We start from the raw sequence: 12,837 nt of genomic DNA, 5'->3' as shown, positions 1-12,837 counted from the left end.
GGGAAGAGCGAGGGCCTGGGAGGCTGCAGCTCGGGCAGTACCTTGGCGTGAGTCATAAAGTAATCAACATTAGCCTCCATCTCACTAGGGTCCTCCAGGGGCCCCCCAGAAATCACCTCCTCGGGCTCCTGGGTGCCATCGGCTCCTGATGGATCGATGTGGCGAACAACTTTGCGAATGATCTGCAGAAGAGAGGGAGGGCAGAAGGGGCTGGGGAAGCCGGCCAGACAGAGCTTGAAATGAGCAGGTCCCGGAATGAGGTCGGGGGTTAGAAGCAGCCTTTGTCCCCAGTGGTCAAGATCGGGGACGGCCTCTCAGCCCCCATCGGGTGGGGAATTCGCACTGGGCAGCCTCAGAGGGGCTGGAATTTGCGGGGGGTTCTTACTGAGGCTCATGGATGATCGGGGTCGCACCACCACCTCCCCCCCCGACCCCCGACTTCTATCTCTAGCCCAGGGCGGTCCATCCTGCCTCCTGGTGTGCTGGAAGTTTACGCCCTCCGTCTTCCCCTTAGGACTGGGAGCCCCCGAAGGGCAGAGCGTTCCTGTCCCTGGGATCCACCTGTTCCCTATTCACGCATCAGATATTCCAAGGACAGTCTGCTCTGCACCTACCGTGTGCGAGCAGTGGGAGGTGAGAACACACACAAGCATGAAGCTCCCTGTGCAGGAGGGAAGACGGGGTCCTGCTCTGACCTAGCATGAGCCCCGGAGCAACACAGGTCTGCCTTCTCCCCACACCTAGCACCGTGCCCAGCACCTGTGAGGCAGAATCACGTCTCCTGGTGTAAACCTACTGCCAACCCCATGTGTTCCCACATCCTTTTATCTCAGGAGGCCCACAGGGACCCCCGTACTGCTGTCGTACAGCTGTTTTCAGGGCCAGGCATCAAAGGACTAGGTTTGGGGTGTTCCACGGGGCCCGGTCCTTCTGGAACCCGGTCGGAGGAGCTGAATTCAGGCTGAATCAGGCAAAGTGGCTGTAAGGAATGTCACGTCTGGACTGCGGCAGGTGCTTACCCCTCTGCTAAGGCAGCAGCAGGAAGCTGGGGGTGAGTCCACCGCCTTTGTAAGCTTCTAGCCCGCCTGCCTCTGCCCAGCTCAGGGGGACTCTGCACCCACCTTCTTGGTGACGACGTTGCCCTGCTCATCCGTGAAATGCTCCTCTGTCACCTGCTCCCCTGGAATATTCTGAAGCGCATTCCCCTGGAATTAGAGAAAGGGAGAAAACTCGAGATTGATAAGCGGGAATTTGGGAATAAGGACAGAGGATGAAGAAATAAAGTAGCGCCAGCAGTAGCCACAGTCCCACAAGTCCCCACCCTGGCAGGAAACTGCAACTCGGCCGCCAAACCAGGCTCTGCGTGAGGGGCACCCCAGGGGGTCCTGGGCCCGAGGACAGGAGGGAGCCCTGGGCTCCCAGGAGCGCTGCCACGGCAGCGGGGGTGGGCAAAACAGGGGCGATTATGCGGGCTTTACGGAGACGGAGGGAGGCCCCCGATTTCTACTCCAACGGCACTTGACAGGGAAGAACCCCCTGCCCCAGACGCCTTCGCCCGGAGGGTGACTTGCTGCCTCACTGGGCTGGCTGGGGACAGAAGCAGGAGGGGGCCGGCTTCCTAAGTCCCAGAGCCGGGCTTCCTCTGCCGTGTCGGGGAGTCGGGGGTGGGCCGGGCAGCGAGTGCCGCCCAGCTCCGGCCCCGCACATTCCACCCGAGGCCCGCCCGGCCTTCTCTTCCAGCAGGCGTCCTCACCAGCGTCCCGCACATCCCGGCCTGCCCCCGCCTGGGTTACCTTCAGGAGGACCCGGCGCCGGACCACCCTGGTGGAGATGGTCTCCTCGTCGTCGCTCAGGCCCTCGCTCTCCCCCAGCTCCTTGTCCAGCTCCTGGTGGATGTGCTTCAGCACAAAGCACAGGGAGCCCCGGACGATGTGCATCACGTTCTGGCAGCTGACCAGAAAGAAGCCCAGCAGCACCAGGGTGACCAGCAGCTGGGTGATGAAGGTCCACATTGTCACCTCCTCACCAGTGTGGCCCTCCAGGGCCTGCGCAGCCGGGGGGCCACCAGGCGGGGGGCCAGCCTCTCATTCTCCGCTGGGACTCTGGAGGCCCCCTGGGATACCCTCCATTTTCTCCCCGCGAGGGAGGCTGCAGGGCCCCTAGTGGAACTGCCGCCAGAGTGCCCTCCTGCTGAGAGCCCAGCTCTGCCCTCGGCCCGGGTGACGTCAGGCTCCAGTAATTTTAGCTCTCAAGCCAGCTGCCGGGCTGTCCGGCGGGGCTAGAAGGAAGCAGGCAGGTGTGAGTGTCCTGGGCGCTGGAGGCGTGTGTTAAAGTCACCGTGTGCGACACCAGCCCTGAGAGCTTGCAGGGGCCGGTGGCCCTGTGACAGCTAGAGGCAGCTCTGCCCAGGAAAACTGTCCCATTCAGACTTGGGAAAATAAGATGTCTCCAGAACGTGGCTACTTGTATGTGTCCCTGGGCTGCTACTGCCATGACCAGAATAATGTCACCCCACTCGCTCATGGGATGGGGCCGGCTAACACCCTGGAGGGTGCAGGGTTTGTTTCAAAAATAGCCCCTGGTGAGTGATCTGCTCAGGCCCAGCTCTGGGAGTGCAGGTGTCCAGGAAGGGCCCTGGGAGCCCGTGCAACTCCATCAGCCCCTCCGGCCTCGGTCCCCGCTTACGCGGCACAGCAACCCCAAATGCAAGAGTGTCACTGGCGTGTCTATTTAAGGCCTGTCCTTAAAGGCTCTTCCCAGGCTGGGCTGTCAACACCAGGCAGGAACCATGCGCATTAAACTCGCCTTTGCATAGCTGACTCCCTAATGCAGCCCAGCAGCTGTGGCTGAAAGGAATTCCCCTCTTGGGATCAGGCCGTTCCTCTCTGGCCTGCAGCCGGTGTGGCAGAAAGAACCAGAATCTGGACCCGGCACACTGACCCTGCGGCTTCCCGCTGTGGGGCTCAGGGAAGCGGGGCGCCTTCTCTGGGCCTCGGTTTCCCCGGTGGTCGAACAGGGGCGGGGTCAGGAGCTCTTCTCCAGTTCTGAGAGTGCCGGGGGGTCGCGCAATTTGTGAGCCCGCCGCTAGGGGTGGTGACAGCAAACACCCCACGCAGCCCGCTGCCCAGGAGGGGCTCTGTGTGCGTTTCACACACTAACGGTTACGCCTGCAGCACCCCCCATCGCGTCTCTGATTTTCCCATCTCACGCAAAGGAAACGGAGGCACAGAGAGGTTGATAACTTGCTACGTGAAAGAGTAAGGAAACGAGGGTCAGATTTCCAGCTCCGACCCCGGCACAATCCTGCCTCATCTCCACAAGAGAGCACCTGGGACACAGAAGCCACACGTGCAAGGGGGCACGAGAGCCCTGGGTCTGAGCCCAGCCTAGGAGTTCAAGGTCAGATGCTGCCCACCGGGGCCGCAGAGAGGGACTGGCTGCCTTGCAGGTTCAGGCCCCCAGTTATACCCCACTCCCCGACCCCGTGTTTTTTGAGACTCACTGGAAATACTAGCAAGTAGGTGCTCTGCAAACCGTCACCTTAAACAGGGCTCATTATCATCCCCTGGAGCCCTGGCAGATGATTAGGAAACAGCTCACCTACCCTCCCATCCGCCCTAGACAGGGAGGTGCTGGCTCACTGGGACTGGGGGTCAGGAGGTCCCAGACTCTCCTGGGCCTGACGTCGGCCTCCTGGGCCTCAGTTTCCCCATTTGTAAATGAGGCAGTTGGGCCAAATGACCTAGAGGGTTTCTCTCGCGGTCCCCTGGGGTGGTCCTGCTTCCTCTCCAGGCCTCCCCTCACCAAAGCCAACTGCAGAGACGCTCCTTCCCCAGGACTCCGGGCGGGGGGCGGGGGCACAGACCCGGAGTGGGGCCATCTGTGCTATGGGACAAGGGCTCACTACCGGGAGAGGCAGCAGAGGGTCCCGTGGAACAGCCCCTCGGCCAAGAACGCATGGGGTGGCCTGGGGTTAAAAAATGGGTGCAGCTGCCCAGCCATCGGTGGTGCGGGCTCGGCAGGGACGCCTTCTAAATACCACCCTGTTTAATTCCTGGCTGCGCTTGGCAGCCAGCAGCCCAGGTCATCGTGGAGCCCGCCTGGTCCTGGGGTCCTCAGAGGTGCCTTCGAGGCTCGGGCTCGGACAGGAGCGAGGGGAGGGGAGGATGAGGAGCTGATGCTGACCGAAGAGAAGAAGCCAGGAAGGGTGGAGCACATTGTTACGTGCGCGTTAAAGCCACACGTGCACAGAGCAGCGACGCAAACTTTATAAAAACGCACGAATTAAAAAGACACGTTCGTAAGATGTCTGGGATTAACGTCAAGATAACGTGGGGGGACCCCTCGGGGGTGGGGGTGGGGCGATGAAACCAGGGGGCTGCCAGCAGGCAGTGGCAGCGCCTGGGCGCTGGGTGCGCGCAAAGGTGACAGACTGTTCTGTCTGGTTTGGTGTCTATTTGCAATCTTTCATAATAAAACTGTTTCCAAAACCACATTAAAATGATGTCTATGGGAATGGGGAGTGAAGATAAAAGCAAATAAATAAAATAAATAAGTAGGGAGGACTGAAGGGAGGCCAGGAGGGTGGAGGGTGCAGGCAGCTGGAGCCTGTGCTGGGATCGCGCCCTCGGTCCCAACCTGTTCCACCCGGGGAGCCCACCCGCACGGGCAAGGAGTCCCCAGTGAACCCTGGCAACAATCCTTTCTCTACCTCACTTACACGAGGGAACCCGGGGCAGGACAGTGGCTGGTCCTCGTCCCTACAGACATGGTGGGACCCAAGTTAGCCTGGCCTCCAGGTCTCTGGTGCTAAGCCCTTCTTCCTAAACCATGATGGAAAAAGAAAGCAAACAAAACTACGGCTTTGGGGCTTCCCTGGTGGTGCAGTGGTTGAGAGTCCGCCTGCCGATGCAGGGGACACAGGTTCGTGCCCCGGTCCGGGAAGATCCCACATGCTGCGGAGCGGCTGGGCCCGTGAGCCACGGCCGCTGGAGCCTGCGCGTCCAGAGCCTGTGCTCCGCAATGGGAGAGGCCACAGCAGTGAGAGGCCCGCGTACCACAGAAAAAAAAAAAACAAAAACTACGGCTTTGGCGCCAGCCCTGCAAAGCTGACCTCTGACCCTGTGACCTTGGGCATCTGGAGGGCAGTGGAGGGGAGATGCCTGGAAGTCTCCGGAGCTCCATCAAGGTGAGCCTCTCCCCTCCCTCTCAGGGATCAAGGAGGCAGACACGTGGAAAGAGAAAAAGAGAAGCCACTGCCACAATTTTTAAAGCCGAAAACACTGCCTGGCTAGGGGCCTAAGCAAGTGAGCAGCTGCCCCAGGCCCGGCCCTCTGGCTGGAGCATCAGTGGCGGCTCCCCGCGGGCTCTCACCTTTACATGGTGGGAGAAGGTGCTGACATCCTCCTGCATCCACTCGCTGGGGCCCTGTGGTCTCTGGTCCCTGCCGGCCTCAGGCTGCTCCATGTGTGCGCGCTCCGGTGCAGAGCCCAGGACCTCTTCGTGCTCCCAAGACCTGCTGACGGTTCTCCGGAAGGAGTGTGGGCCTTGCAGGGCCTCCTCCCCCCAGGAGCCTTGTGTGGCCTCTTGCAGATAGGAGACGATGGAGCCTTCTGCATCCCAGTCCTGCAGTCTGGGGCCCAGGAAGAGACCGAGGACACCAGTCACCCCCAGTCTCCGCTCTCAGAGACCCTCCCCTTCCAGAGCCCTGGCCCATCCAGGACGGATCCCGTACTGCCCACTGGAGGTTGGGAGAGTGTGAGCTATTGCACTGCGACTGCTCTGTCCAGAGAGGCCCACGTGGGCCATCCTTGCTCTCCCGGTGGAGAGGGCCACAGACACAGGTCGCGCTGGGCCCCGCCCTGTGAATGGACAGCTCCACGCTCTGGGCTCCCGAGGCATGTGGCTCACAGTTCAGTCATCGGGGTTCCCACACCCGTCATCCCACCCACCACCCTCCAGCCCCTCAGGTCACTCCCACCGCGTGGTCCTCACGCCTGGGCTCAGCTGGCAGAATGATCACCCCTCCCCCTTGAAGCAAGGTCTTCCACAGCCTCCGGGACACATTTGCCTGTTTTTCCCTCCCTCTCTGGCCGTTCCTTCTCAGCATCCTTTGTGGGATCCTCCTAATTTCCCTGGCTTCTGACCCTGGAAGGCCCCAGACTCAGTTCTCTGTCTACACCCACATGCTCCGCAAGCTCATTCAACCCGTGGCCTTAACCCCAGATGGGGGTCCCCAGCATCTCTTCCTTGAACTGCAGGAGTGCGTGTCCAACTGCCTCCTCGACGTCTGTCCTTGGGATTTCTGATGGGCATCGCATGGGCAGCCCGGCCAAGTTCACACTTAGGGTCTTCTCCCCGGACCTGTTCCAGCCGTCCTCCCACTGCAGTAGATGGCAGCCTCGTCCCTCCAGGTGTCAGGCCAAGGACACCTGTGTCGTCTTGGACGCCCCTCTTTCTCTCACACTCTATATCTTATTTGCCAGGAAACCCTTTTGGTTCAACTTTCAAAAACACACCCTGAACACGACCACTCCTGGCCACCAAACTGCCACCATCTTGGTGCACGTCACCATCTACTCTTGCTTCCAGCTCATCGTCCGGCCTCTACCCTTGGCTGTGGCCAGCCGTGGCCAGATCACCTCGCTCCTCTGCTCAAAACCCTCCAATGGTTCTCCATTCCACCCAGGAAATGCCAGTCTTTCCAGGACCCCAAGGCCTGACATGTCCGGCCCCATCACTTCCCTGACCTCATCTCCCGTGATCACCCTGCTCTAGGCACAGGCACAGGCACCCTCTCGCTGCCCCTCCAATGTGCGGGCCGCACTCTGCTCCGAGGCCTCTGCCCTGGCTGGGCCTTCTGCTGGCTCCGCTCAGGCGTTCACATCGTTCATCACCTGAATTCCTTTATGTCTTTCACGTGAGTCACTCTCAGGTGTCCCTGCCCGCCCTGTCCATGATTTCAACCACCCCCTTCCCTGCTTTATTCTTCTATTAAGTTTAGCACTTGGCATTAATTAGCATCTCTCTTTTAATTACTTTTAATTCCATTTACTGTATCTGTTTTTATTGTCAGTCTCCCCACTAGAACATAAACGTCTTGCAGGTAGAGACTATCTGCTTTGCTCAATGCCACACCCAGCCTCCGAGGCACTTCATACAGGGGCCTGTCACACAGTAGGCATTCAATACACACTGTTGAGTGAGTGAATGAAATTCATCTGTCCCCATGGGAAAGCTGACCCAGGTCACAGAGCCATCCTGTAACGTTCTGAGGCCCGGCCCCCAGGCCTCTTGTCCCTGTCTAGGGACCCTGCTGTCACAGTGGTGCAGTGGGTGGCACACAGGAACATCCAATCAGTGCTTGTTGAGTGAATGGCCACCGCCAGCGGTTGGAAGGTCGGATTTCACTTTGAATCCTCACAGCTCAGTGTGCCCAATTTTCCCGAAGCATCGAAGGATTCGTTTGGGACACTAAATGAATCCTTGCTGTCTTGTCTCCTAAGCGACTTTGTTTTCCCTCCTGCTGGGGGATGCGGGCCACACCGAGTGGAGCCTGGGGAAGGGCCATCTGCCCGGGCTTCTGGGAGGAGGATGCGGGTGGGAAGAGGAAATGAGAATAGATTTCCCACGGCCTGGCTGGATCTGAGCTCCCTGGGTGGCCACAGCCTTCTGGGAGCACAGGAACTATCTCCTTGCTTTAGGGAAATTCAGGCAGCAAAGCGACAGGGAGGAAAGGGCCTTTGCCACTCCCTTCCTGTGCCAGACCCGGAGGCCAAGGCCATACCTGTCACTTCCTGTCTCTCTCGCTCCAAGCCCCCCTCTGCACTCAGCCCAGCGCTGGAGTGTGGCGGATATCCACTGCATGCACGTGGCCTGGGGACTCTGTGTCTCAGAGGGGCATCAGGCCATCTGCTTGCACTGCCAACGGGCATCCTGCTGCTGGACCTGTCATCACAGGCCTTCTCATCGCAGGAAGGGTGGTAAGGAGCTACCCAGGAGAATAACCATCTTCAACAGCTGAAGCTCTGTCCTGCCCCTGATAAGCCCGCTGGCCTCACTCCTTCAAAAGGGTGTAAGTAGAAAGGGCAACCTTATCAGCTCTGTCACACGCAGGCTGTGTGACTGCACACATAGCTTCCCTGGGCCCTGGTGCTTCTAGGTTTCCAAATACGGTTTGATTTCAGCAATCAACACACAACAGCGACGGGGGCCCAGAGCACCCAGCTCAGCTGTGCTTCAGGGACGTGGCCTCTTCCAGCCTTAAAATCTCTCTCCCAAGGATGCTCTCCCCTCTCCCAACACCCTCAGCCTCTCTCCTGCTGGCCAAAAGATGGGGTTGGCGGGGGAAAGGGGGGGTGTGGTCCTGGGGGAGGGACTGGCCTTTGCAGACACAGCTCCACTCTCACAAGACAGAGGCCTGAGCGCGGGCTGGGCAGCTTCAGAGGCGAGCTGGCGCCTTACTGAATTTATTTGCTCCAGTGTGTTTAGAACACAGGGTCGCGGGACAGCAGCACCCGAGCTCCCTCTGTACTCGCTGCCAGGCACAGTAATCCCCTGCCAGAAGCCCAGGACTGTGAAAGGCATCCCGCACAGCGGCCCAGCCCTTACCTGTCCTGGCTGGAGTCCATCACCCGACTCACGGTGTGGGATTCTGTGATGTGGGCTTGTACCCTCTGCTGGCCTGAAACAAGAGACACTTCATTCCCTGAGCCCTGCCCTGCACCTGTCGAGTCCTCCTGCCTCTCATGACCTGGAAGCTTCTCTTCTGACCTCTGACCTTCCTCCTGGTCAAGCAAATCGATAAGGCCATTTGTGGCATCTGAATCCACTGTGTCGTCCTCCACAAGGTCCAGAGAGCCCAGCATGGGGCCCTGGGGTCCCTCGGAGAGCGCCCCCTCCAGCTTCCACTCGTGGCCGGTGGCGTCCGAGTCCTCGGCCTTGCTGCACTCCAGAGAGGAGTCCTCAGCAGTGACCAACGAGGGCGTGAGGCCCGCGGACCACACCTGCATGTCAGACATCTCCAGCATGGCGTCATGCTCCGTGCCCGCCAAGGGGATGGCGTCTAGGACGGCCACCTCGTTCCAGTACTGGTCTGCGCGCAGCGGAGAGGGGAGCGCGTAGTGCAGGGAGGCGGGGGACAGCAGCTCGTCCTGCAGCGAGGAGTAACCTGGATGGGCAGACAGAGGGCAACATGCTCCAGCTGTGACCTTCCATCACACGCGCTCACGTGCCGGTCACGCGCGCACAGGCACGGCCACTGACACGCATGCGCATTCTGGCGGTGCGGGCCTTCCCAAGCCTTGTGGCTTCTGCCCAGGCACTCGGGCAAGAGAACAAGGCTCTGGGGGCTGAGGAAGAGGGGACAGCCAGGGGTGAGGGCGGGGAGGGGGCTCCTTTGCTGGACGCAAAGAGAAGAGATTGGAATGCTTTCTCTTCCAGTCCAGAGCGGGGATCAAGATGTCTTGATCCAGAGGCTGCAGCTCGAGCCGTCCGCAATCAGGTGAAAGCCCCACTGCTCAGCAGCCGCGCAGAAGGCAGGGCTGCTCTCTCTTTGCACCAGCGTCCCTTGGGCACAGCCCTTGGGGGCTCTGTTAGGAATGCACCTCCAAGGGAGGGGGCAGCCCCAGAACCAGGGTCAGTGACCGAGCCCTGGGGGGGCTGGCGAGCACACTGAGCATCCACAGACCTCGGTGCGGGGGTCAAACGGGAAACCGCTCGGTTTGGGATGAAGTCGCTTAGCCGCAAGCGGTGTATGGGTTCCCGGAACTGTGAATGAGCCAAAGTGGCACGAGGGAAGGTCCTCAGGGCTCACAGCAGGAGGCCAGGTCAGAGGGCGCACGAGGTCCCGGGCACCATGCTGTTTCCTCAGAACCCTGCCTGCCGATCCCGCCAGGTCAGCTGTGACCCGGGGGAAGGGAGCCAGCGGGCCGAGGCTCCTACCGCGCAGCCCTGTGGTCAGCAAAGCCTGTTCCCAAGCCTGTTCCCTGGGGACGGGCTCGGACACGAGTCCGTGATAGCCTCCTGGTTGGGTCTGGTGTGCAGACCAGGATGCTGAGGGAGCAGCAGGTTTAAGTGTGGGATCAGTGTGTGTGTTCTGGACGGGGTTCCCTTGGGTGGGGCCTCTGCCCTCCTCCAGCTTGGGGGGGGTGGTCCCTGCAGCAGGGGAAGAGGGCCTCTGCCTCCCCTTCGGATCAGGTGTCAGTCTGAGGGGGGCCTAGAAGGCAAGATTCTCCACTTGGCCCAGCCTGTCTGGGGACCCGGGAGCAGGTGTGTGCCCACAACCTCTGAAGATCCAGCAGAACCGAAGGGGACCCTGGGCATGGGTGGGGCTGGCCCTGCAGGGTCTCCAGGGACCTTCCTGCCACGTCCCAAGAGGCCCCTAACCCAGTGTCCGCAGTCTTCAACCTGCCATTCAGCCCTCACTGCTCCCCACCCGTGCATCTGGCTTAACCTCTCTCCTGGCCAGACGGGCCCTCGTCACTCCCAGCTGGGCCTCAGGTCCTGTCCTCCAGCTTCTCTGCTTCTGACAGAACTCAGCTGTCCTCCTTCACTCACTTCTTCAACCAGAAAACAGTAACTGAGGTCTGCTTCCATGCCAGGTACCATACATGCCAAAGGGTTGGGGATTATAAACACACAGACACACACACACACACACACACAGGTTCTCTTTGTCCTCTTTCTTTCATGACGTTTTCCCAACGACTCCAGCTCACCTTGGATTCCCCCATCTTTGAGCCTGTCCTGGTTCGCGTGACTGTCAACTCCAAGGACAGGGAACCTGTCTATGCTGTCCCAGTGCAGAGCTTGCAGATGTGAGGGGGACACGGGAGCCAGAACCGATGACCTAGCCCATATGCAGTGAAACCAAAATTGCCAACGATTACAGGTGTTCAAGGTGCCGGCAACCAGGCCACGTGCTTGACATTCATTCTGCCTTGTAACCTTTCTGGAGAGTTTTCCTCCTGACTGATCTCTACAAGTCTACGTGGTTCCAGATTCCAAAATCAGGAGAACGAGAAACAGACCATGGCGGGGTGGGGGTGGGGGCGTTGGCTGGGGGTAGGGCTGTGCAGTGACAGGGACCAAGGGACCCCTCCAGCTCTGGCCAAGCTAGGAGGGACAAAGAGAGGAGGATGGTGGGGGAAATGGGTGGGTCAGATCTTCCCACAACAGTAACACCAAGTCACTGCACGTGAAACTGTGACCTAACAGGGAAACCAGGGCAATGGCCTTCCAACCCTCTACAGAAATCTCTCCAGATATCTGCGAGCAGAACATTTAAGAATCACATAATTTTTTTTCTTCTTGAAAGCATTATTCTATTGTTGCCATTACTAACTGAGCTCTCTTTCATATGAAATATATCCAACATGTTATATTTAATTGTCACAACAACATTATTCCTACTTTATACATTAAGAAACTAGAGATTTAGCAACTTGCTTAAGGAGCACAGTGAGAGTGGTCCTTTCACTAGATTTTGCCATTAATATATTTTAAAGATAGCTTCATGGAGGTATAGTTGGCATACAATAAATCCACATTTTAAAGTAGATAATCTGATCATTTCTGATACAGGGAAACACCCATGAAACCATCCCCACAGTGAAGAGAAGGGCCATTCATCATCCCTGAAAGGTTTCCTCAGGATTCTTTGTAATCCTTCATTCTGCCACCCCACTCCCAGGTAACCACTAATCTGCTTTCTGTCTCTATACAGTAGTTGCATTTGCCAGAATTTTATATAAATGGAACTATACAGTGTGGAATCTTCTTTGTCTGTTTTTTTTTTTTTCACTCAGCCTAATTTCATCCATGTTGTTGCATGTATTGATAATTCATCCATTGTTATTGCTGAATGTCCAGATCACACTGTAGGTATATGTTTAACTTTTTAAGAAACAACTAAATTTTTTTCCAAAGTGATTGTCCCATTTACATCCCCATGAGCAGCACATGGGCTCCCAGTTCCTCCACATCCTCAACACTTGGTATGTTTTTCATTTTTTTTGGTTTTTATTCTAGCTCTTCTTATAGATGTGTAGTAGCATATCTACTTATAGTTTTAATTTGTATTTCTCTGATGACTAATGATGCTGAGCATCTTTTTGTGTGCTTATTTGCTATTTGTCTATCTTCTGGGTTAAGTTCAAATCTTTTGCTCACTCTAAAACTTGGGTTGTTTTCTTATTATTGAGTTTTGAGAGTTCTTTATGTATTGTGGATACAAGTCCTATATCAGATGATTATTTGCCAATACTTTCTCCCAATCAGTAGCTTTTTTTTTCTTCATTTTTTTAAACAGTGCATTTTAAAGTGCAGAAGTTTTAAATTTTGATGAAGTCCAACTTATCCATTTGTTCTTTTATGGCTTGTACTTCTGGTGTTGCACCTAAGAAATATTTGCCTTATCCAAGATCTCTGAGGTTTTCTCTTATGTTTAACCAAGAATTTTTATAGTCACAGGTTTTACATTTAATCTATGATCCATTTTGAGGTAATTTTTGTATGTGATGTAAGGTGTGAATCCCAGTTCCTTTCTGCATATGAATATCCAAGTGTTCCAGCACACATATTGTAAAGATTATCCACTGAATTGCCTTTGAACCTTTGCTGAAGATCAGTTGTTCCTATATGTGTGGTTTTATTATTTCTGGATTCTATTGTGTTCCACTGACTTATCTGTCTTTATGGCAATACCACACCATATTGATCACTGAAGCTTTGTAACAAATTTTGAAGTCAGTGTAAGTCCTCCAACTTTGTTCTTTTTCAAAGCTGTTTTGGATGTTCTAGGTCTTTTCCATATGAATTTTAGAACCACTTTGTCAC

At 56.8% G+C, this 12,837-nt stretch overlaps 1 protein-coding gene across 3 annotated transcripts in view; it reads right to left on the bottom strand.

The window, feature by feature from the left end:
* Positions 1-12,837, bottom strand: part of ANK1 (ankyrin 1) — a 97,412-nt gene that overhangs the window by 6,426 nt on the left and 78,149 nt on the right. The window contains exons 39-42 of one of the 3 annotated variants that reach the window (XM_007455476.1): positions 8,611-9,169; positions 5,374-5,632; positions 1,122-1,205; positions 117-182 (exon numbers count right to left, since the gene is read on the bottom strand). In XM_007455476.1, the coding sequence (XP_007455538.1) occupies positions 117-182; positions 1,122-1,205; positions 5,374-5,632; positions 8,611-9,169 (968 nt within the window). Of the gene's footprint in view, positions 1-41; positions 183-1,121; positions 1,206-1,793; positions 2,033-5,373; positions 5,633-8,610; positions 9,170-12,837 lie in introns of those variants that run through there. The other 2 variants (XM_007455477.1, XM_007455478.1) reach the window with 2 other exon arrangements.

This window comes from Lipotes vexillifer, unplaced genomic scaffold (genome assembly GCF_000442215.2).
Source record: "Lipotes vexillifer unplaced genomic scaffold, Lipotes_vexillifer_v1.1 scaffold414, whole genome shotgun sequence".
Classification (NCBI taxonomy): domain Eukaryota; kingdom Metazoa; phylum Chordata; class Mammalia; order Artiodactyla; family Lipotidae; genus Lipotes; species Lipotes vexillifer.
This window is presented reverse-complemented; position numbering and strand designations above follow the sequence as displayed.